At 40.2% G+C, this 25,405-nt stretch overlaps 1 protein-coding gene across 2 annotated transcripts in view; it reads left to right on the top strand.

The window, feature by feature from the left end:
* ADAM9 (ADAM metallopeptidase domain 9) overlaps positions 1-25,405 on the top strand; it is a 98,783-nt gene that overhangs the window by 38,326 nt on the left and 35,052 nt on the right. For both annotated transcript variants that reach the window (XM_028526478.2, XM_036011578.1), the window contains exons 12-15: positions 8,750-8,921; positions 15,568-15,660; positions 16,890-17,085; positions 25,183-25,288. In XM_028526478.2, the coding sequence (XP_028382279.1) occupies positions 8,750-8,921; positions 15,568-15,660; positions 16,890-17,085; positions 25,183-25,288 (567 nt within the window). The remainder of the gene's footprint in view (positions 1-8,749; positions 8,922-15,567; positions 15,661-16,889; positions 17,086-25,182; positions 25,289-25,405) is intronic.

The following is a 25,405-nucleotide window of genomic DNA, read 5'->3' as shown; positions in this document are numbered from 1 at the left end:
ATGTAAAGGGAAGAATGTAACTAGATCTTGGAGAGAAAAGCTGCAGCTCTGGGAGACACTGGCCCTGTGGGAATTAAAATCGAGGGAAACTGCCAACGAGAGGTGACCTGGTGAAGAGGGATCCGCGGGAATTAATCAACCGTCTCCTGCTGCTGACTTCCTGTCTCTGCCAGTGCCTCTTATTGCCTGTGCTTAATTGGATGCACAGTGCATGTAGGTCAGTCTCCACTAAGCACAGAGCACAGTGGAGAAGGGTGGGGATAAGATTTGTCAGTCCTATTGCTTATCTTGTTTTGGAAGTTCCAGCTAATGCATTGAGTTAGGGAATAAATGTTTGAAAAGGGGAGCAGCTCAGATGATATGATTGTCTGGTTTTGAACAGTAAGAGAACCAATTAAATAGTATTAGAATACAATTATAAAATAAATGTATAAAATAAATAGATTCCCAATAAACCAGCTATAACCATTTTGAAAAGCATGAAGGAATAAAATGGTTTTTATTTGTCCAAAGTTCAAGGTAGCTTGGAATCAACTTAATAGGAAATATGTAGGACTTGTTTAAAGGAGACAACAGATGTTTATTGACAGTTAGAATATATAATTTAGTAAAGGCAGTGTTTTTTTATGAGATGACTAAATATTGGAAATATATGTCTTCATCAGGTTAATTCTTAAATTTAATGCAAATCCTATTAAGTTCCAGGTATTTATATATTTCTTTAATTCTGGAACTTGACAAAAATAAATTTAAAGTCAATCTGAAAGAATAATTTTGTGATAGTAGTAAAGAAAATATAAGAAGGCTTTTCTTTTTTCTTTTTTTAAAAATTTTATTTTAATCATTGTTGAAGTACAGTTTTCTCCCTTTTACTCCCAATCCAGCCCCCGCTCCCAACCCTCCCCACATCCCTCCCATTACCACCCTCCCCCTAGTTTTTGTCCATGTGTCCTTTAAGTTTGTTCCTGTGAACCCAAAAAGGCTTTTCATACTAGGTGTTAGGGTATTTGGGGATTATACAATATTAAATGCATAATAAACATTGATAGACTCATAGTAGAAAACTAAGAATTACTGAAAGTGACATTTTTAAAGACAAGACTGATTATTCAATAAATGGGATTGGTATAATTTTTAAAGATTTGGAAAAAATATGGATCCTTACCATATATCATACATTAAGATAAAATTCAGTTACATAAGGAAATAGAGAAAAACATGTTTAATAAAAAACAATCATGGAGAAAGATTTTTCTTAGCAAAGACCTTCCCCTCTTGCCCCCCCCCCCCAAAAAAAAAGTCCTGTAAAGAAGAAAACAACCTATGGCTTTGAAGAGTTAGGTATGCCACAGACAATTCAAAGAGTGAAGGGCAAACAGCAAAAAATATAACCCCCCCAGGCTGCATGATGATTTTCACGCATCCTAATGACTTTTGCCTTTATTTGCCCCTTTCTCTACTTACAGATATTAAAAATTATAGTTTATGACTGTGTTGGTGTGAAGATGAGTATAGCCCAGTCTGGATTTATTATTAAATATTTATTATTGTGACTTCCCTTTTTTCTTCTGATTTTAAAAGAAATGAAGCTTAAAACATTTCCGATGGCTGCGGAAACTATGGTGGGTCGGAGGCCGTGAGCCTGCTGTGCCCAGTGAATGAGCCGGCCCAGCCCCTGAGGGCACCTCCTTAGAAGCCGTGGGGCGCCGCACAGGCTGGTTTGTGAAGCTCTGGTCGTTAATAATGTGCCTGTTTAACATGTATTTATTCATGTGAAAATGGGACTATATGAAATATCCTTGTGCGAGTCATTTCTATCTTAAAAAAATATAAACATGTGGAAGAAGATTGGAAAGCTGTATGCCAACATGTTTAACTGATTGTGTCTTTTGGTGGTAATCTTTCAAGTCCTTTTTCATTTTTCTTCTGGCTTTTCTGTGTTTTTTAGGTCATTTTGCTCTGAGAAAATGTTTATTTTTGTTTGGGAACTAAAACAAAACAACTCATTAGAAGTGTTACAGAAAAAGTGTGGGTGCTGTTCTGTTACAACATTTCATAGTGTTGAACCTTGAGGTGATTACTATCGCCAGTGTTCCCCGGGCTCTGTTCTTGAGCACTGATAGTGTACGCTGGAAATGCTGTTGTTGTTAATTTTGTTGTGGAGTTTCTAAAAAGTTTTCAGGGGGTGATTATATTTCAAACAGACCTGAGTGGATTGTCATGATATTATTTTCCCATTGCTATTGGTACCATAGTAGTTTCAGATTTTTCTTTAGCAATCTAATAAGGATTTCAGTATGGATATAGTTATTTGTCGATTGTTGCCTTTGCCTTTTGGGGAGGTTCTTTGGTTGTGTAGCAAGTCGGCATGTAAGTTTCTACAAGTTTTACTGGTCTTATAATAATTTTATATGTTAGTATAGTAAGTTGAAATTAATGAGGGCAAAAGGAAGAATGTCCTAGATCTAGGAATACCAAGTTTTGGAGAATAAAAGGTTTTCCACCTTGCAAAAAAAGAGCGTAAGTGAGACCTTTATTACTGAATGGAGGGGGAACCTGCTTCTCTTAAGGAAAACGGGAGCCATTCCAGAGGACATCGCCCTAACATCCACTTGGGACAGAGAAGTATTCTGGGCAGCGGGCAGAATGGGCATAACACAGATGGCGTGGGACTGGCACTTTAAGATTTGGTGGGCCTCATTGGACAGATGGCTCTGGCCTGTTCCTGGGTGAAATGGACTTACTTGCTCTACCGGTTGACAATAAATTTCTTAGATTTGTTAATGGTGTTAATGGTGTTAATGGTGGTGTTTTCAGTTGCATCATCTCATGTCTCTCTCTCTTTTTTAAATCAGAGAAAGCCTGCTCTGCATCCCAGGTTTGCCTCTCACTCTGTGACCATTATCTTTGATTCTGTTTTCTTGATGATTGCTTCCTGTAGAAGGCATGTCTCATGTCAGCTTTCTGATCTCCAGCAACCTCCGTCAGGTTGAGCAAATGCATCCTTTTTTTTTTTTCCTAAAGCATTTCTCAGTCCTGATTAAATATAGCCTTCTAGTTTACTAGATGCCACTGAGCATAGCTGCAGGAAGGGAAGCCCTGAGGCTATTCTTGCTGGGTCTTCTTATTCTGGTACAACTTGTGATATATTAAAACATTCTTATTGTGAAAAATAAACCATACAGAAAATGTAGCCAAACAAATGTACAGCTGAACCCATTTTTATAAAGGGAACACTGTGTAACCGCCCGAGGCCTGTCACTTGCTACCGGTCCTCAGAAATCCCTTTTGTGGTTTTCCCCATCATACCTTTTTCCCTCAAGTTCACTGTTATCCTTGGTTTTCTTTACAGTTTTGCCACCTAAACATGTATTCTTAACTACTTCAGTTTTTGCCCATTTTGAGCTCTGAGTATAGAGCAGACTAAGGAGGGTTAGTCAGCCGAATTACGGTAGTCCCCCTGATCTGCAGTTTCGCTTTCTCTGGTTTTGTTTTCTGCAGTTTCAGTCACCCGCAGTCAACCACAGTCTGAGAACATTAAAGAGAAAACTGTGGAGATAAACAATTCATAAGGTTTATTTAGAACTAAACAATTCTTGAGTTTGAGCAATGTGACGAAGTCTCACACAGTCCTGCTCCGTCCTGCCTGGGACGTGACTCATCCCTCTGTCTGGCCTACCCACCCCCTTCACCTCGTCCCTCAGACATTGCATCACCGCCCATCAGCACGCGAAAGGGGTGAGCTCAGTACGGGAGGAGATTTTGGGAGGAAGAGAGACTGCATTCAATCGCTTTTATTACAGCATACTGTTACAGTTGTCCTATTTTATAGTATTAGATCTTGTCGTTAATCTCTTACTGTGCCTAATTTATAAATTAAACTTCATCACAGATACATGCATATAGGAAAAATTGAGTGTATATAGGGTTCGGTACTCTTCATAGCTCCAGACCCCTGCTGGGGGACTCGAAATGTATCTCCGGGGTGTAAGGGGCTCTGCTGTGTGCAGTACGTTTCTGTTGCTGCGGCTGTTTGTAGTCGGCCTTGTGTTCGTGACCTTTGTCCATTCTGATGTAGGTGGCTGTAGTACGTTTTCGTTTTTGTCACTTCCATCTTTCTTTGGTTTGATGGTTGCCCCCTGGGATTTAACTCCTCTGTACGTCTGAGCTGCACTTGAGGAGAAAAGCTTAGAGGTGGGAGTTGTGGGGAACTGTCCACCACAACAACTGCCAAAATCAAAGGTGGGGGGAAGAGATGTGCTGTGGGGTGCGGTGAGTGTCTGCTATCTACCTCATCCATAATGGATATTATCCGCTCTACACTTCCATAATGAGTTGAGTATATAGTAGTATTTTATTGTGCTTTTGCTTTGCGTTTCCCTACTAATGAGATGAGATTAGGTCACTTACTCATATTTATGAGCCATTGGAATTTTTTTATGTGTGTGTGAAGATACTGTTCAGTTTCTCCCCAGTTTTTAAAAATTGGGTCATCTATCTTTATTCATTTGTAGAGTGGTTTTATAATTTTTTTTGGTGACTTTTAGTGAAAAGTTGTTAATTTATCAATCTATTCCTTTATGGCTATTCTTTTCTGTGTCTCACTTAATAAATTGTCCCCTAACTTTACTGTCCCGGGGATACTCTTATACTATTCTCTTTCCCACTTTTCATCTATTTTTGACTTTGATGGTCTATAATCCACCTCACATTACCATTTGTGCATTTTGTAAGGTAGAGGTGATATTTCTTCCAACATGAATACTTGGTTGAACTGGCACCCCTTATTAAAAAGACTTTCTTTTGCCCTGGCTGGCGTAGCTCAGTGGATTGAGCACGGGCTGTGAACCAAAGTGTCGCAGGTTCGATTCCCAGCCAGGGTACATGCCTGGGTTGTAGGCTATAACCCCCAGCAACCGCACATTGATGTTTCTCTCTCTCTCTCTATCTCCCTCCCTTCCCACTCTAAAAATAAATAAATAAAATCTTTAAAAAAAAAAGACTTTCTTTTCATTGTTACTTTTAATTGTCAGTTTGTTCATGAAGCAAGCGTCCATAAATACATGTGTCTGTTTCTGGGCTCTTCGATTTCATTTGTTTGTCTATATTTGCTTCAAAAATGCACTTTCCTCAATCCCACAGCTTTATAATAGGCTGTATAAAGCAAGTCCTCCTACTTTGATCTACTTGTTTAAACAGCATGGTGGTTACCAGAGGGGATGGGGTAGGGAACAGTAAAGGGGAAGAGGGTGAAATGTAAGGTGATGCAAGGTGATTGGACTTCGGGTGGTGGGCACACAATGCAGTCTGCATCATGTATCAGGGACATGTACGCTCCAAACCTATGTAATCTCATTAACCCCTGTCACCCCAATAAGTCTAATAAAAAGAAAAAAATAAAGTAAAATTGGAAAAAAAAACTGTTTTGGCTGTTTCTGACTTTCTTTGTAATTTTAGAATTACCTTATCAAGTTCCACAAAAAAAGTGTTATTGGGGAGTTATTTGATATTGTATTAAATCTCTAGATTAGTTTGGTGAAGAATTAACACATTTTTGTATTTATACCAGGTAGCTTGCCCAGTCGGGAATAAATTTAATTTAAAAAAAGAGAACACATTTTTAGTAACGATTCTTCAAGTCCATGATCTGCTTTAATTCCTTTTATTAAAAATATTTATTTTCCCTATAGAGATACGGTTTCTTTTGACAGTGTTGTTCCTATACTGTATATTTTTAGATGCTATTGTGAATATCTTTGAAAAATTCACTTTCTAATTATATAAAAATAAAAATTGCCTTTGTATATTTATTTTGTATCTAGAAGTCTTACTATACTCTTATTTTAGTTTAGAAGTGGTGGATTTGTGTTGATTAAAATTAGGGACTCAAGTGTAGGAATATATATATGATTTCAAAATTCCTGTAGCTATTGTCTGATTAATATATTCTTATAGAAGATATTATTGAATATGTACTATGTGGCAGGTACTGTACTAAGCACATAAGGGTCAGCAATAGGAGGTAAAAGACAATTACAAACCTCTGTTTAATTGAAGTATTCTTTGTTTATCAAATAATTATTACTCTAGTTTAACATTTCCACTTGATGTCTATTAGATTCAAATTCTAATTCTGTTTGTCCCTCTGAAAACCTGCTCTACCCACAGTCTTCCCCAGGTCAGTTAGTGATAACTTCTTCCTTCTAGCACAAAAATCTCAGAGTCATCCTTGACTTTCTCTATTTCGTCACATTCTTCTTCTTAATGGCTGTTCCTTTAAAACACAAATAATCCAAACAGTTCTTTCTGCTTCCCCTGCTGTCGTGTTGATCTGTCATCATCTTCCAGTGGATTTCTGCAGGAGCTTCCAGCGTGGGTAGCATAGTAACCATGGTGATCCTACTCGGATCCAGTGGTTCCTGCTCAGCAGTTTCCATTGTGCCATCCCTCTCTCCTCCCTCTCCCCAGTCTCCTTCTTTCCCTCCCAGTAGACAGTCAGTGTCTTACAATGGCCTGTTCTGATCTTTGCTGATGGTATCGCATGTTACTCACTCCTTCATTGGCTCATTCCACTCTAACCCTACTCGCTGCTTTATTCTTCCTTGAGCATGCCGGTTGGGCCTCACTCTTAGGGTTCTTGTTCTTGCTATTCTTTCTCCCTGTAATGTTTCCCCACCCCAGATAGGCAGTTGTGATTCAATTGTGATAATGTTTGAAATGCCTGCCCTGAATGCTCTTTTAAAAATTGCGATCACGCCCTGGCTGGGCAGCTCATTGGTGAGAGTGTTGTCCCTGATATGCCAAGGTTGCGGGTTCCATCACTGGTTAGGGCACATTCAAGGATCAACCAATGAAAGCATCAATAAGTGGAACAACAAATCAATGTCTCTCTCCTCACGCCCTCTAAAATCAATCAATAAAATAAATAAATAAAATTGCAGTTGCTTCTTCCCCTATATAGATCATCCCCTTTCACCTCTTCACTTTTCCCCGCAGTGGCACTTGCCTTCCAATATGCTACCAAATTTACTTACTTAGTTTATAGTCTCACTCACTAGAATGTCACCTTCATGGGGTTGGGGATTTTTGTCTGCTTTATTTACTGTTTTATCCCTTAAAAGAGAAGAGTGCCTGTACATAAGAGATGTTTAACAAATATTTGTTGAATGAATTATGTTGTACAGAAGGACTCCTCACAATATTTCTAAACAGAGTAGCAAGAAAAAGAAGAATGTGGAAAACAAGTGTTGTTGTTATTGTTAAAAACCTAGTGCCATGCCTTTATTTTCTGTGTGAGTCAAAATACTGTCTTTGCTCATTCTTTTCTCATAGATGATTGTACAGGTTTCTTCCCTGCCAGTGAATCTGTTAAAATCCTTCAACATCCCACATTGAAAGGCCTTCTTGTTAAAAGTAGTTAACAGTACCAAAATGTTCTAGGCAGACTGTTTTTTCAAGAGTCTAGAGCCAGGACTGTCTACTTCCCTGGAGATTCTGGGCCAGTTAGCAAAGCAGAGTATAAACTGTGTGCCCAGGGAGCACAGTTTCCCAGAAGGGATCTGTTTCTGGATTTCTGGTGCGTACAGAGGCTCAACAAAGATGGGAATGCTTCCTCAAAAACTGTAATGCAACAGTGTTTATTCCCGCTGCTACTTCTGGCATCGTTGTTCAAAGTGATGAAAAAGAGATTCTTTCAGGGCACCAAATTCCCCTGATAAAATTTTTGCAAAAGACTTTATTTATTTCTAGAGAGGGGAAGGGAGGGGGAAGGAGAAGGAGAGAAACATCCTTAGGTTGCCTCTGGTACATGCCCTGATTGGGAACTAAACCCGCAACCCGGGCGTGTGCCCTGAGTGGGAACCAGTGACCCTTCCCTCCTCTGCAGAACCACACCCAGCCACCTGAGCCACACCAGTCAGAGCTCCTTGCTGAAATTTTAATGTGACTTGGATTCCTCACAGATTCTCATTGTATGTATGGGTGTGCTTCCAACTAGTCTTCAAAAGTAAAAAGAGCCAGTGGGATTATTTGAAACTATTTGATAGTTATTGAGTAAAACAATAATTAAACAACCTTGAACATGTAAAATAGGTCAGAGTTGCATTTGTTTAAATCTCACATGGACAGCCCAAGTTGGACAGTTTCTAGATGCCCATCTAGCTTTCAGAGTATTAGCCATTGTTCTCAGGATTTATCCTAAAAGGCCTTTGAACCTCAAACTGTAGCTGAACTTCTGAACTGTGCATTCTGCTTCTTGATGGCTGTAGTGCATGCTAGTAAGTGATAGTGAGGGAAACATGTGAAGGTTATCCTGTGGAGTGAGAAAAAGATTGAGGAAACGTATAGCTATCTTCAAATGTTTGAAGATCTTTTACTATGGAAGGTAATGAAAACTTAATTTTGACTAGGACTTGATAACTTTTAAGCTCTCTTCTGATGATGAGATTTATGATTTTGTATTTCAAGGTAAGTGATTGTTTGGAAGATACTTTCATGGAGGTATATTATAGTGTAACAAATAGTAATTACTTACACTAACTGAAATAATGTTCTATATTTCTAGAAACAGAATTCTCATTTCTCTCTTTTGGTTAGCTTATTTTCTGCTTGTTAAACTGTTCATTTCTTAATACAATAAAGATTACATAAAAATAAACTATGCATTTCTTGTTGGTTGAAGGTATGGCTTCAAACTTTCAAAATGAGTCATTGCCGTAACACAAGCCCTTTTCCTTGGCGTTTGTTGCAGAGGCTCTAGGAACTTCAGCAGCTGCAGCGCAGAGGACTTTGAGAAGTTGACTTTAAATAAAGGGGGGAACTGCCTTCTCAACATTCCGAAGCCCGACGAAGCCTATAGTGCTCCCTTCTGTGGAAATAAATTGGTGGACCCTGGGGAGGAGTGTGACTGTGGTACTCCAAAGGTCAGTTTAGTTTTTGATTTTTGCCTTGTTAAAAACCCCCAGGGTTTGCAAAAGTAAAACAGCTTGCTTTGGGCAGGTCTGGCACAGGAGCTAAAGTAACATTTACTGAGGTTTTGTTTGTGGAAATATCTTCCTGGGATTGGTCACCTCTTCCTTGCCAGGACACAACTAATGGCGTCATCTGTTTTGATGTCAAGGAAAACGCCATGTTTATTCTTGTATTTTTGCTACCTTCTACCATTTCTGTTATGGTTATTGGGTCATCTATTTACTTTAAAGAACGGATCTGGTTTTCACTTGGCTCTGTACTTACAAGCTGTCACGTTTTGGCACTGCCTTGCAGAAGTATTTATTCAGTTGAACTCATTTTAATAATAAATGGAATTCTCCAGAGTCCTTCATTGACATAGTTTAAAATTATCATCCTCCTTTTACTAACCTCTAGTGTACCTACTGATCGGTGGCTTTACCACACCTGTTACCCACACTTATTGCCACAAGCCCGTGCTCACCTTCATTATTATTGTTCTAGATCTTAGCCATTCTCTCAGAATGGCCCACTCAGGCTCTTTCCTCCTAGGCCTGGCCTTCAATTTTAAAGAAATTTGTTCGTTTATGGGTAAACTTTACGACATTCTCAATCTTTTCCACAAGTTCTTCTTCTTCTTCCTTGCCTGACCACACCTGGCTTTTGCCAGAAGATTTCACGTTCCAGAAGGACAGGGTGTGTTTTATGGTGAAGTTGTGTCGGGCCTTCGTGGCATCGCTGCTGCGTGTCAGGGGCTTCTGCTCAGTGCTTTATGTGGTGTTATCCTCACAGCAGGCCGCACAAATTGACGTTTTTATATTCTCATTTTCAAATGAGGGCAGTACGGCCTCCTAAGGTATGTTTACTTTCTAAATTAACTTATGTAGTTAGGGCAACTAAACCCCTTTCCTTTCCAGGCATTCTCAGTTCTTTATTCTTAGATATTTTGTTTTGCTTTCTCCTGACTGTTAGTTCACTACCAAACATGTTGAAATAGTCTCAGTTTACTTCTTGAGTTTTCACAAAATTACTCTTAAAAAATATAGTCCCTCCCTCTCAAATATCACAGCTTTTTTTTAATCCTGGTATAAAAGTTTCAAATAGTAAGAACAAGCAAAATTCTCCTTCCATAGCTTTATTTCCCCCATACATTTTCTAACATTTCTTCAGTGGTAATCACTCTTATAAGCAGTCTGTTTTTTTTTTCAGACTTTATTCCATACATTTATATTCATACAATATGTGCATTTATAAAGAGTTGTGTTTGTTTTAGTATTTTATTTTTTTACATAAATGAAATCAGACTTAATGTATTATGTGCAGGGTTGTTTTTCTATTAATTTATCTTGGAGGTTTTTCATGTATTATGTAGATAATCTTTTAATCTGCTAATTAGTATTCTAATATAAGGATGTACTGTGATTTACCTGTACTCTTATTAATGGACACTTACTGCCTGTAATTAGTATTTTTCTGTTGCAAACAGTACACCCTCGTATGTCCTCATATACATACAAGTATTTCTCTAAGATGATTACATAAAGGTAGAATTACTGAATTGAAAAATACTGCATTTTTAATTTTATTAGAGACTACCAAATTTTATGCAAAAAGGCTTTGTCAATTTGCACTCCTGCCAACAGTGTATCATGGCACTCAGTGTCCACTATAGTTGCTAGCACAGGATAATGAATGTTTTCTTAATTTCGATGGGTGAAAATAAGAAAATACTGTTTTATTTGATATCTTTTATTAACTGAAAAATAATATCAAACAGGTGTTTCATCACCAAGAAGGATTTATTTTGGGAAAAAGAAGGAGTTGTAACCCAGTCTGTGCAGACACGGCCAGCCACATGCACATTCTGGCCTGCCTGCTGAGTAGAAGGGAAAAGGAGGTTAGAACCATAGAGCTTTCTTACAAACACGGAGTTCTTCCGGTAGGGTTCTCAGGATTACACAGAGTGTGAGAATTTCCATAAGCCCTAGCTCCTAGGGACCTGGCCCACAACCCAGGCATGTGCCCTGACTGGGAATTGAACCGGTAACCCTTTGCTTTGCAGGCCCTGCTCAATCCACTGAGCTATACCAGCCAGGGCTCATTTAGTCTTTATTACTTTTCATATGCTTATAGACCACGTGCATAATTTTCTTCTATGAATTATTGTTTTTATATCCCTCATCAGTTTTTATGTTGGGTTCTTGATTCTTTTTTTTTCTTTTTTTTTTTTAGAGAAGATAAAGCATTTTTTTTCCAGATTTTATATATTCTTAGAGCGAGGGGAAGGGAGGGAGAAAGAGAGGGAGAGAAACATCGGTGTGTGAGAGAAACATCCATCTGTTGCCTCTCACACACACCCCAGCAGGGGACCTGGCCCACCATGCAGGCAGGTGCTCTATCTGGGAATTGAGCTAGAGACCTTTTGCTTTGTGGGATGATGCCCAAACGACTGAGCCACACTGACCCGGGCTGTGTTAAATCTCAACATAGATTTAAAATTTTTTTAAATCTATTTTTAGCAACTCATGTATTAGGTGCAAAGTCCTTTGTTGAATGTGTTCTAATGTCGAATCTGTTCATATGTTGAATCTGTTTCCTCTCTGCCTGTAGCTTACCATTTAGCTTTAAAAAATTAATCAACTTTATCTCTCAGAGCAGTTTCAGGGTCAAAGCAAATGTGAATGGAAAGTCCCGAGAGTTCCTGCGTGCTGCCCGTGCCCCCGCCTGCACAGTGTCCCCATTGTTCGCACCCTGCGCTCAGCGCTGCCTTTGTTGCAGTGGGCGGCTCCACGTGGACACATTGTCATCACCCGGAGCCTGTGGTTTATCTTGGGGTTTACTCTTGCCATTCAGCTTTTCACCTGATGTGTTTTTATTAAACTGACATTTAAAATTTAAATGAAGGCCATTTATCAATTGTATTTCTTAAGACTTCTTGAGTTTTGTATTTTGATCAGATTTGTAGTATGCCTCTTTCAAGATTATCATCATAGCCTCTATAATTTCTGGCATTTTTCATTAAATTTTGAATATTAGCTCTTTAATTGAGGGGATCATGTAGACTGAGCTAGAAAATGAACTTCTTTCCACCAATAGTCAGTTGTTGCAAAACCATTTAAAGTGGCACTTTTATCATAATCAGAATTCCTGTGTACACAGTCTATTTTGTAATTCTCTATTTTTTTATGAAGTCACCTGTCTGTTTTACAGTGTTTTTGAAAAAAATTTAACAGCTTAAGTATAATTAGATACAATGTCAAAAGACTGAATTAGGATTTAGATAAGGAAAGGTCTTATTCAGAAGAAAAACGATTGTAACAGGGAGACCACTCTGATCTCAGAAATCTGGAGGTGTCTCAGAATCAAAGAGGAAAAGTTTTTTCTTTAGTAGGGTGAAGGTAGGGGTGAGCAGAGATAGGCAGAAAGTTGGAAGGGGGGGCCCGAGAAGCAAGAGGAAATAACCAGTGAGTAGCACCAAGAGGAAAACATTTGGCTGTGGTCAGCTGATTTCCAGGAGAAGCTGACAAGGGAGACACTTTCCACTTTTTGTGTGTGGGGGGTGGGGGGCAAGCAGAATACAGGGACCTAAATGAAAGAAAGAAGACTCATTGAAATTTGGTCAGGACAAAGCAAAGAGTAAGAAATTGGCAGTTGAGGTCTTGGTCAACATTAAACTGCACATGTTTAAAGTACATAAATTGATAACCTTTAGCACATTATACACATATGTGAAACTATCACCACTATCAAGACAGTGAACGTATCATCCCAGGAAGTTCTTTGGACCCTGGCTAGTCCCTTCTTCCCACCCCTTTCTTTCCCCCATTCTCCTCAGACAGTCACTGGTCTGTTTTCTGTCATTACACGTTAGTGTGCACTTCCTAGAATTTCATGTAAGTGGAATAACTCTTTTGTCTAGCTTCATATACTAAGCATAATTATTCTGAGATTCATTCATGTTGCTACTGTGTCAATAGTTCATTCATTTTTATTGCTCTTTATCATTGAGTAGTATGGGTACACCTCAGTTTGTTAATCGTCTCTTGATGTATATTTGGGCTGTTTCCAGTTTTTTGCTCTTACATATAAAGCTGTTTGAACATTCACCTACAAGTCTTTATATGAGCTCATGTTTTCATTTCTCTTGGGTAAATGCCTTAAGTGAAATGACTGTATCATGTGGAACTTTCAAACTATTTTCCAGAGTGGTTGCCTTTTGCATCCCCACTTGTGGTGTGTGAGAGCTCTGGTTCTTTCATGTCCTTGCCATGATGACTTCATGTGGTCGGTCTTCTCGGTGGTAGCTGTGTTACAGAACAAACAAGGCGGGGGCCTGGGACAATATACTATTACTGAAAGAAGCCCCCAGGTCCGTTATGTCCGCCGCCAGAAGAAAGATGTCTCTCAATGCCAGAGATTTGTGAAAAGGAAAGGAAATGTTTATTTAATGCTATACAAACTTAAAGTAGTGACCTAATGTCTTTACCAAAATCCCAAAGTCCCTTAAAACACCCACAAACAGACACAGTCCTTCCTTCCCCCTTTGCCCAGTCCAGAGTACCATATCTCCTAAAGCTGTGGGAGTCCCCACTCTGGCAAAGGCACGTGGTTCTCTCCCTCAGGGCCGCGGGAGTCTTCACTCTGCTAGAGCTGTGTGGTTCTCTCTCCAATGGCTGCTGCATCTTGGTTTAAATCCCCGCGCCAGTCTTCCTCTGCAGCCCCATTTCCGACTCCTCCCACACTTGGCTTCACATGCCAGAACTCATATCCTTCCAGCTTTACTGGGCTGCCATCATGAGTCTGGGCAGGTGTGGCCCCATGTCATGGAGCCAATCTTCTCCAAGCTCCCACGCAGGTGCTGTAACTCGGGGGACCTGCCCCCCAGTTACGTCTTGGTGGGGAAGCTACTTCCATTCCCTTGGCTCTGAGCATGGCCACAGCTATTTAACATACCTAAGCGACCAGCCAAAGGCTATAGATATGTTAAATGACCACGCCAGAGGTTAGCTGCAAGGCTGTTGCTATGAGAAACGGCTTTCAAAGGCCCTGCACCACGTGTCCCTTCCCCCAGCCCACACCTGGGGAGTGGGAGTGAGGATATCCAAAAATCCCCTAGACACCTTGAGTTCTCTACCCCATTTCAAATGCCCATTTGGGGTCCCCTCTCTTGGCTGCACCCTGTAACAGCTGTGCTGTTAAGTGTGAAGTGGTGCCTCAGTGCGGTTTTACTTCACATTTCTCTAATGACTAGTGATTTTGAGCATGTTTCCATGTGCTTATTGTCAGCTGTTTTGTCTTTTCTGATGACATGCCTGTTAAACTCTTTGCCATTTGAAAAATTGGGTGGTTTTCTTATAAGTGAATTTGGACAGTACTTACATTCTGGGTACAAGTCCTTTCTCAGATATATGATTTGTAAATATATTTTCCCAGTCTATAGCTTGTCTTTTAATTACCTTAACAGTATCTTTTGAGAAGTTTTATGTTTTGATGAAGCCCATATTATCAATTTGTGCTTTATTGGTGTCATATTTAAGAAATCTTTGCCTAATCCAAGGTTGCAGATGTTTTCTTCTAGAAACTTTACAGTTTTAACTTTTATATTTAGGTCTATGATCCATTTGGTTTAGTATTTTTATATGGTGCAAGGTATAGGTTGTAGTTCATTTATTTTTAAACTTTTATTATGAAGTAATTATAAATCCAGTTTCCTCCAAAGGTAACATCTTATTTTAATAAGAAATAAGAAAGCTATTTTTCCTTCCTTTCCTTTTCTTTTCGTCCTTTCCCTTATCTTCTTCTCTCCTTTTCCCATTTTTCCTTCCTTTCCCAACCAATTCAGACTCGAGGACATTAGTTGGAACATAGGAGAGTAGGTGTGTGTGGGGTAGGAGGTTGTGGGGGTGGGGTGCTATGGTGGCCCAAAGTGGGGCAGGAGAAGCCAAGAAAGGTTTAAAATATCCACTAAAGGTGAAGATCCACTGAACAGAGAAGTCAGACCCTAAGCACGAAGAGAAATGCACTCATAGATGCTTAATTTCTGTTGATCGTTACATATATTGTTATGGATGGAATGGGGATTCCAGGGAGGTAATTAAGGTTAAATGAAGTTTTAGGGGTAGGGCCCTGCCTGATGTGATAGGACTGGTGTCCTTGTGAGTAGAGATTCCAGAAAGCTCACTCGCTCTCTCTCTCCCTGAACACACACACTGAAGAAAGGCCTTTTAGGAGCACAGAAAGAAGGCAGCTGTCTGTAAGTCAGGCCGAGTGTCCTCACCAGAAACTGAATGGGAACTTTGATCCTAGATTTCTAGCCTCCAGAACTGTGACATCGTGAATTTCTTCTGCTCAAGCTATCGTCTGTGGTATCATTCTGGCAGTACCAGGAGGCAAAGACACATACTCTCTGTGATTTCAGTCCTTTGATATGTGCTGCGACCTAAATAGTTGTAGCCAAAGAGTCACTGACAAATCCAGAAGGATAGTGACTGTTTCCAGAGATTAGCTGCGATAGCCAGGTTAGAAGGAAGTAGATTTTGGGTCTAAGATAAGAATTTTGTTAATGAATATTGATGACAATGCATCCTTTCTTTGTTGACAGTCATTTTCTCTTCACAGGAATGTGAATTGGACCCTTGTTGTGAAGGAAGTACTTGTAAGCTTAAATCATCCGCGGACTGTGCATATGGTGACTGTTGCAAAGACTGCCGGGTAAGAAACTCCTCCATATTTTGAACAAAAATAGAGAAAGGAAAAATATGTATATATCAGAATTAGTTTTCTCTGATCTCTAAGAGAGCACTATTTTTGTTACATGATTACTTACATGAGAAGTTTTATACCAATTGTTTGCAGTTTTGTATCACATTATTTTATGACAGTCTAATGAGATTTCCTATGTAGAAACATTTTTTTTTATTTAAGAATAATCTATGTTTTTAAAAAATTCAACAGTACCAAAGTATAGAAAGCAGATACTGAAAGACTATCATTTTAACCCTCTTTAGGTAGTCATTGTTGATAAAATACTATTAATTTAGTTACTTTTTCCTGTATAAATGTGATCATGAGAGTCTGTGTGTGTGGAGGGGGTAAATGGGTAAATACAGATACGTATTTTTCCTATTTGTATTTTTAATGAGATACAATGATGTTCTTCCATTTATGTAATTCTACATGATTGTATAGTTGGTACTTTGTATGGCTGTACTGTGATTTCTTAGTTAATTAATGATGGGCATTTAGATTGCTTCCAGTTTTTGTTTATAACTAGAATCGTTGGGGCAGAGCATGCATGTTAATAATTTTTGACACACATTTTACATACTTTCCACAGGTGTGCTATTACACCCACGAGTGTAATAATATGCTTATTTCCTTATGTTAACATTAGTTGCTAGCAAGTGTTAATGATCCTGGCTAGTTTGATAGATTAGTTTAATGTGCTTTTATATATTTGTTTAATTTATATTTCTTTTGATTGCCAATAAGGCAAGCAAAATGAATGTTTTTTCATTTTCTGTATTTCATGACTTTTTTTTTTTTAAAGATTTTATTTATTTATTTTTAGGGAGGGAAGGGGGGAAGAGAGATAGATAGATAGATAGATAGAGAGAGAGAGAGAGAGAGAGAGAGAGAAACATCAATGTGCGGTTACTGGGGGTTATGGCCTGCAACCCAGAAATGTACCCTGGCTGGGAATTGAACCTGGGACACTTTGGTTCCCAGCCCATGCTCAATCCACTGAGCTACGCCAGCCAGGGCTATTTCATGACTTTTATGAATTGCCTATTATTGGCCTCTGTTCATTGTTCTGTTGGGATATTTAATCTTTTGTTGTTGTTAGAAATTTTATAGATATAAATACTGTGGTTTCTAATCTGATTAATTTGTGGGAATTGTCCTGATATTCCTATTTCATTTGAATCTTGTTACCCTAGTTTCTTCCTGGAGGTACTTTATGTCGAGGAAAGTCCAATGAATGTGATGTTCCAGAATATTGCAATGGGTCTTCTCAGTTCTGCCAGCCAGATGTGTTTATTCAGAATGGACATCCTTGCCAGCATAACAAAGCCTATTGTTACAACGGCATGTGCCAGTATTATGATGCTCAGTGTCAAGTCATCTTTGGCTCAAGTAAGATATTTTATTCATAATTGATTGTTTTGGTTTTATTTATTTTTTTTGTTAAAAGTGGCAATAAGAAATTGTTGCTAAATTGAAGTATTTTTGTTTCCTCTCTCCTATTGTACTTCCTTCCTTCTTTATAGGCAATCATGGTCATGAATTTGATGCGCCCAAATTCAGATGGTGATTTGTGTTGTTACTCTCTCCTTATCACCCTTCTATTCTATGCATATAAACAGTATATGCATGTGCATATATGTATATTTTCATTTTGTTTTTTATAAAGGTTTTTATTTATTTTTAGAGAGGGAAGGGAGGGAGATAGAGAGAGAGAGAAACATCAATGTGCGGTTGCTGGGGGTCATGGCCTGCAACCCAGGCATGTACCCTGACTGGGAATCGAACCTGCGACACTTTGGTTCACAGCCAGCGCTCAATCCACTGAACTATGCCACTTAGGGCTTATTTTAGTTTTAATAAATCCATTTTATTGATACATTTAGATCATTGTGCATTAACATATTCTATTATATAAATATCTGTTCTCTTACTGATAGGTATTTAGGATGTTTTAAATTTTTTCTAATTCTCTTCTTAAAGTTTTCATTTTTATTAAAGTTATATTTACACATAAAGATCCATATTATTTACAAGGTTTTATGAAAAAAATAAAGTGGACTTGTATGTAATATCTCTATCCCTTAAGGCAACCACTTTACCATATCTAGCTGATTATATTTTTTACTTGCTCCATCCAGGTCTTTAGATGATCTCTTGATAATGCTACTTTTTTATTTTTTTCTATGCTAGGCCTTAAATATTAATTTCTCATCATGGAAGATAACTCAGTTTCTTCTATTCTTTTAACTCTTGCCAACTCTTATCACACTGATGTTCATTTTTCATTCTTCATTCTTTTAATATGGGTTAATTATAACTTTAGTTATGGCAGTGATGATTGTCGTGGTATTTTGATTATAATAAAAATATATGTTTAGTCTTCATGTATTTTCTGGCAGGGGGCTTCTAAAACTCTTGGGATTTTCTGATATGGTGGGAGCCATAAAAGTGACTTTTGTTTATGGGATGAGGTGATTTGTAGAAGGTACTATCTCACCAAAGGGGGTGGGTTGCCTGGGGAACCAGTCATGTGATTAGAGGGTTGGAAAGGGAAGGGACTGGAGATTGAGTTAATCACAGATGGCCAGTGATTTAATGTGTGTCCTGAAGCCTCCATAAAATCCCCAAATGATCAGGTTTGAAGAGCTTCCGGCTTGGTGAACACGTGGATGTGCAGGTTGAGCGTCGCATTTGTGGAGGGCTTGGAAGCTCTGTGCCCTTTCCCCCTACCTTGCCCTACTTGTCTCTTCCGTTTGGCTGTTCCTGAGTTATGTCCTTTCATAACAATCTACTAATTTAGTAAGTGAAAAGATTATCTGAGTTCCGTGAGCCCCTCTAACAAATGAAACCGAGGAAGGGATTGCGGAAACCTCCGATCTAGAGCTTGCTGGTCCGAAAGACAGGTAATAGTCTGGGCTTGCATTTGGTGCCTGAAGTGGGGGCCGAGCAGTGTGGAGGACAGTCTTGAGATGTGACTGAGCCTTTTAATCTGTAGTATCAGAATTGAGTAGAATGGTCAGAGAATCGCTTGGTTCTGTGAAAAAAATATACACACAGTACGCCTGAGTACTTTGTAGTAATCATATAAACGCTACTCCCAGATGAACTATATAGTAAGCTGCAATTGTTTTCTTGCCTTTTATTTTCTTTGGAGTTAATAATTTATTCTTTTTCTCTCTCTGGGTTTGGTTAGCTTTTTGTCTTCTTACTAGTAACTGAACTGCAGATTGTTCACCAGTGGCCTCGCCTTACCTTCAGGTGATTGGAAGCATCGGTATTCTGCTAGTTTCACCCTGTCTAAAGAAGTCTGACTTGGAGGCCCTTGTTTCTCCTTCGTCTTGATTGGTTGTTCTCTGTTTTCAGAGAAACAGAACCAATGGGAGGACACACACACACACACACACACACACACACACACGGTTTGTTGTAAGGAATTGGCTCACACAATCATGGAGACTGGTAGATCCCAGGTCTGCAGGGTAAGTCAGCAAGCCGTAGAGCCAGAAGAGCCAGTGGGATAGTTCTGGCACAAAGGTGGGCAGGCCTGGAGCCCAGGAAGACCGGATGATTCAGTTCAGGGCTGAAGGTGGGGAAGAAGCCGATGTCCCAGGCTAAAGGTCCTCAGGAAGAATTCCTTTGTACTCAGGGAAAGTTAGCTTTTTTGTTCCGTGTAGGCTTTCGGCTGATTGGATGAGGTTCACACACACGGGGGAGGATGATCTGCTTTATTTGATATACCAACTTAAGTATTAATCTCATCCACAAACACTGTTACAGAATAATGTACAATAATGTTTGACCAAATATCTGGGCATGCTGTGGCCTAGTCAAGTTGGCATGTAAAATCAATGGCCATGAGTCCACCCCTTGTCAACCCGGCACGCTTATGTATCTCCTACCATATGTCATCTCCGAAAGGAGAAAATAACAAGGTCATACTTCTACTTAAGATGATATAGCTGTCCTGTGTACAACTGGGAATGCACTATACCTTTTCTTAGAGGAAGAAGTAAAGTCCTTGAGTGATGTTTATTCTTCTCCTTGCTAACCCCTAACTTAAATGCTAGAATGTAAAATTAACAATACTTACACCATCATATAAAGTCAATACATCTTATATGAGAAGGGAATAAGAGAGGAAAGGAAACAAGGGTATTTTGTATATATTAACAAATATATTTATTATAACAAAAAAGAATATGCATGACAATGTCTTCACATCTATAACTGGTCATGTAATCATAGCTGGCATTTTTACCAGCTTTCTTCATTACCAGCCCATATGTCCCAGCTGGTCATGTTCTTTACCTGGTTGGGTGACTCATACCTCCATTCCCGAAGGCTGTGGCCGTTAGTCGTACTACATGGATAGTGTTGGTGTAGTTTTCCATGGACCTTAGTCATAGAGCCTGGCAGTACTAAAAAACACCCCAAAGGATCTCCTGTGTCTGTTGTACTCTTGCTTTCCCCCATTGTGGAGTGGTAGTCCACTTTCTCCTCGGGAGTCAGGATCAGTCACCCTGGCCAGGGACTCTCTTCTTTGCCTGTTCATTTAGAGGCACGAGGATTCTGAAGTGGCTGGGTAGCAGACTTAACTTCCAGTTCAGTGCAGTCATTGTTGTGGCTCCTGTTGGAAACATTCTTCCCTTTGGAAATAAGACTTCCCGGCTAGCACAGCATAAGGTCCTGGGAACTGGAAGCAAAAATTTTGCCAGTAGGTCAACAGGAGAAATTGTAAGTGGTTCCACTCTCGCTTCCACCCATTGATTCCTGGACCTGTGAATCCTGGCTGTGGGAGAAACAACCATGTACTAATGCTGATTCAGAGCATATACAGCCTTCTGGAGAACCTTGCCCCTTCCTGCAACCTGTTGCCACCCAGCTGGCCCTGTAACTGAGTCTTCAAAAGGCTGTGCCACCATCCCATCAAACCAGCCACATCAAGGTATGGAATGTGGTAAGACCAGTGAATTCCACGAATAAGGGCTCATTGTCACACTTAATTTGCTGTGAAGTGAGTTCTTCAATGAGAAGCAAATCTGTGTGCAGTACCATGAAGGTGGATAAGGTATTTTATCAATCATGAAGTGTGGTTTTGGCAAAAACGCTGCATATGCATGGAGAGTACTTCTTGTCCACAGTGAGTTTTTATTCCAGTAAGAACAAAGCCTCCTGCCATGATAGAAAGGGTCCAATTTAATAATGCTTCCACCGGGTAGCTGGCGGAAATTCAGAGGAATGGCACGTATGGAGGACTCAGTGCTGGTCTCTGCTACTGGCAGATTGGATGTTCAGCAGTGCCCATAGCCAGGGTGGCTTTGATGCATGCAAGTCCACGCTGTTGAGCCTGTGCATCGTCCCCATCAGTGTTACCGTGACCCATTGCTCATGACCCCATTGGGTGATGACAGGGATGACTGTGGAAGGAGGTTGAGTGGTATCCATAGAATGGGTAGGATAATTACCCTATCCACCTGACTACTAAAATTCTCCCTTGCTGAGGTCACTTCATGGTGAGCGTTCACGTGGGGTACAAACATCTTGTGTTTTGCCTGTAAAGAGATATCTTGTGAAATCTTGTAGAAGGGAAAGGTGATTGAAATCCCTGCAAATTAAATGATGATATGGGGCTGGAGAGTTGCTATCCCCCTGAGAGAGGAGAGTGATACACCTAGTGAAGGCATATCACTATTGGCCTTCTTCCAGCTGGAAACAGACTGCTTCTGGTGGTCCTCATTGACCGGCATGGAGAAAAAAGCATATGTTGACTGAATAGCTGCATACCACGCACCAGAAGATATGTTAGCTTGCTCTAACAATGAAACCAACATTGGCACAATAGGTGTTGTTACAGTCACCACTGGCAAAGCTTATGATAATCCACTGTCATTTTGCAAGGTCCACTTGCCTTTTGCTCAGGCCCAGTAGTGAACTGAATTGGAATGCACTGGGACTTGCCACCCCTGAATCTTTCTTGCCCTTGGTGGTGGTAATCATCTCTGCAGTCTTCCCAGGATCGCGATATTCTCTCTAATTTACTCTTTTCCTCTGTAGAGACAGTTCCAGTGGCTTCTGCTTGGCCTTTCCCATCATAATAGCCCTCACTCCACAGGTCAGGGAACCAATGTAGGGATTCTGTCCGCTGCTATTATGTCTATTCCAGTGATCCATTCTAGAACTCGGGAAATGACCATGGGATGGGTTTGGAGATGCACTGGGCCAGGGCTGAGGCAGACCTGAGCTAGAACTCCACTGGTCATCTCCTTCCATCAGTCCCTGCTCTGACAGGTAGACCGCAGTGCTGCGTGAGTCTCCTGGAATTGGTGTCCGTTCAGAGCCAGTGTCTAGTTGTACATGAACGGTCTGGTTATTTCCTCTTCCACAGTGGACAGTTATGCTGGGAAAAGGCCCTAAATCCTGTTGGGGTAGAAAGGGAGGAAGATTGACAGTATAAACTTTTGGCAGTGTACTAGGGTCCTTTTTCAATTGAGGGGTTCAGGATGTGTAATGTGACTCAAATCTGGGGATTGATGAGGACTCCTGACTCAGTTCTTTTGATTCAGGTTGGACTTCTCACTTGACCTAGAACTTTTCTGCTTCTACAGATCTAGTAAGAATTTACTAGTAGGCTTCCAGTTTTTTCACTTCTTGGAACATCATGATTAACCAGAGGTCTGTGCGAGTCAGACTTTGACTTTGCTCTCTATTACGGTCAAGACGTCCACTGTGCCTTTGCAGCTGAGTGCCTTTGCACTGGGCCCTGCGGCCGGGGGTCCAGGTACTTCCATTGCATTTAGGTTTCCCAGTTCAGTGCCTCTAGGTCCCAGTGTAAAGTGGCCTGCAGAGAAGAGTGATCAGGTGTGCTATTCAGGTGTGCTGGGGCTTCCTTCACAATTTATTTCTCATCACGGGGAAAGGTGTGTCTTCTGGGCCCTCTCAGAGTGAGTAGGTTCCGAATGGAAAATCCACCGTAGCATTACAAGTTCTGTTAAGTTCATGGGTCTGTTTTCTATATTAAGCCAAGGCAAGTCCAGCATTTCCAGCTCACTCGCTGTGGGTCGCCTTTTGGTTCATGTTTCAGCCAACAACCTCACAAACTGTTACAGCCCTAGCTCCCCTTGCTGCAACATTAAATGTAGAATCTCTGCTCATGTCAGTAAATTTGACCTGATTATACTTTGTTTTTTTTAACCATTATCCCATACCTTTAATATTCATTCTCCCACGTGTTCTCCATATTTCTATGTGTATAAATTTGAAAACCCAAATAATTTGATTGGTGTGTAACATACCTTCTTATGGGTCACATTTATTATGTCACTTTAGGGGGCTGCTGAGACTTGAGTCTAATTAGAGGTCTAGAAGCAAAGGGGGGGGTAGGGGTGAGTCCTGAGGCCCCTCACCATTGTCTTGCATGGTGACTTCCTCGGGGATATCCCCATCATTTCCTCATGCAGACACGCTTAATCCCCTTAGATGAGGGTGGAGCTGTTGCTTCCCTGACAAAGTCGACTCTTCAGAATTTAGGGGCTCAGCGTTCCCAGCTTCATCAGGACCTCCTCTCGCATTTCCATTCAACTTGCAGGGTCTCATTCTTTCGCAACCACTGCCTTCGACTTAATGACAGGTGCCCCATGAGGCTGGGAGTTCATCTTGGGTTGTAATTCAGCCAGTTGGAGAACGAGATTCTGGGTTTGATTTTTAGCCACCTCAGCTCTGTCACTACAGGAGATAAGGGCCTTTTTCAGGTCACACAGAGCTTTCAGGGTATTTATACAGTGATTAAGCTGGGAATTTGAATACCTGAGCTTATCCTTTTCCCCCTACCTTGTCTGCTGATACCAGGGGCAGTCAGCCAATCTCATACAGTCATGGGGTGTTTGCCAAAAATGTTGGGTTTGTGCCCAGACCAGATGGCTCAGCTGGTTGGAGTGGGTTTGGTTTCTGGTCAGGGCACATACCTAAGTTACAGGTTTGATCCCAGGTTGGGGTGTCGGGGTGTGAATGAGAGGTAACTGATCAATGTTTCTCTGTCTCCCCTTCTTCTCTCTCTAAAATCAATAAAACATATCCTTGGGCAAAGATTTAAAAAAATGCTGGATTGATTTCTTCGAAGCTAGAGTTGTGGATTTTGACCAGACTTCTGCTCTCTTTAGTTTCTGTGGGACTCCCTACCTCCTGGTAGGTAAGATAAACAGGAGGACAGAGGACTGTTGGAGAATTAAATGGGACTTTTTTATATAAGTCAGGCTGTGGGACGAGAGTGGCAGAGATCTGTCGACTTCTGATACATGTATTTCGTGGAAATAGGCAGGTTCTTCCAGACTAGAAAAAGTAATTTTAGATACGCTTCTTAATGGAGTAAATACTGTTATTTAGCAAAGATCTTACAGAGGCCTGCAAAAAAAAAATGCCTAGCACTAAAAGAACTGTAGTGATTTTTTTCTTTGGAGATTATCTGAAGTTTTTATAGCTGTTTCCATTCTGTAGAAGAGCTTTGCTGGCGATATTGCCATACGACCTCTCTTCCATGCAAGCATTCTGCTTTCAGTGTTCATATTACTTGATCCTCTGCCTCATTTTTGCTTCAAGTCCTTTCCCTCGTATCCATTTTCTTTTAAACTAAATCACATAGCATTAGATGTGTAAGATACACAAGTGAATTTTGTATGTTAAATAGAAAGTACTGGCATTTTGGCTTAAAATATTTATAAGTTAAATATTTTTAGAAATGTGTAATTAAGCGGAAAAAACTGAACATTGGTGATACATACATCAAATAGAAGGAGGCAAGAATGGTTTGATACTTTATCAGCTGCCATGGCTGTTCGTCATTACTAGGAATACCTGAATTAAGCCTCCATATAGGGTAAAGAAAAAAAAAACAATTAATGATAGCTGGCAATATTTTCACGAACCCTTCCCCACCTGATTTATCCAGACTGCAGTAGATGTGTGTTTGAGAACAGTGAGAATGACTGTGCTGAAAATGCTGCCCATACTGTGTATGGGTTTTAATTCTTTTATCATTTCATCTCATTTAATGGCACCTTGTGTAGGCTAACTTTTAAGTGCAATCTAAACTTTATTTTTACAGTTGGTTGTTAAGTATAAAATGTGGAGCAAACAGTGTTTTATCTGCCCTGGCTGGTGTGGCTCAGTGGACTGAACACCGTCCTGCGAACCAAAGGGTCGCAGGTTCTATGCCCAGATCAGGGCACATGCCTGGGTTGCAGGCCAGCTTCCCAGTAGGGGGCGCACAAGAGGCAACCACACGTTGGTGTTTTCCTTTCTTTTTCTCCCTCCCTTCCCCTCTGTCTAAAAATAAATAGAATCTTTAAAAAAATGTTTTCTCTGTAAGGCCTGAAACGTTTGCAGAGGCATCGAGGCAGTTCACCCAGGTGTGTGGACTCTCATCGGTAAGACTTTTATTTCTGAGTTAAACTGCCATAGCATTATTTAAAAAAAACTTTTTTAATGTTACAGAAGCCAAGGCTGCCCCCAAAGATTGCTTCATTGATGTGAATTCTAAAGGTGACAGATTTGGCAATTGTGGCTTCTCTGGCAATGAATACAAGAAGTGTGCCACTGGGTAAGTGCTGGCAAGATTCTAAAGCAATTAGAGAGATTACAAGACCAGTCATCTTTTATAACTCCTTGTGACTGCCAGTTTCTCCCCCTTGAATACCTAACTTTTCAGGCTTACAAT

Source organism: Phyllostomus discolor, chromosome 11 (assembly GCF_004126475.2).
Source record: "Phyllostomus discolor isolate MPI-MPIP mPhyDis1 chromosome 11, mPhyDis1.pri.v3, whole genome shotgun sequence".
In the NCBI taxonomy this organism is placed as follows: Eukaryota; Metazoa; Chordata; class Mammalia; order Chiroptera; family Phyllostomidae; genus Phyllostomus; species Phyllostomus discolor.
This window is presented reverse-complemented; position numbering and strand designations above follow the sequence as displayed.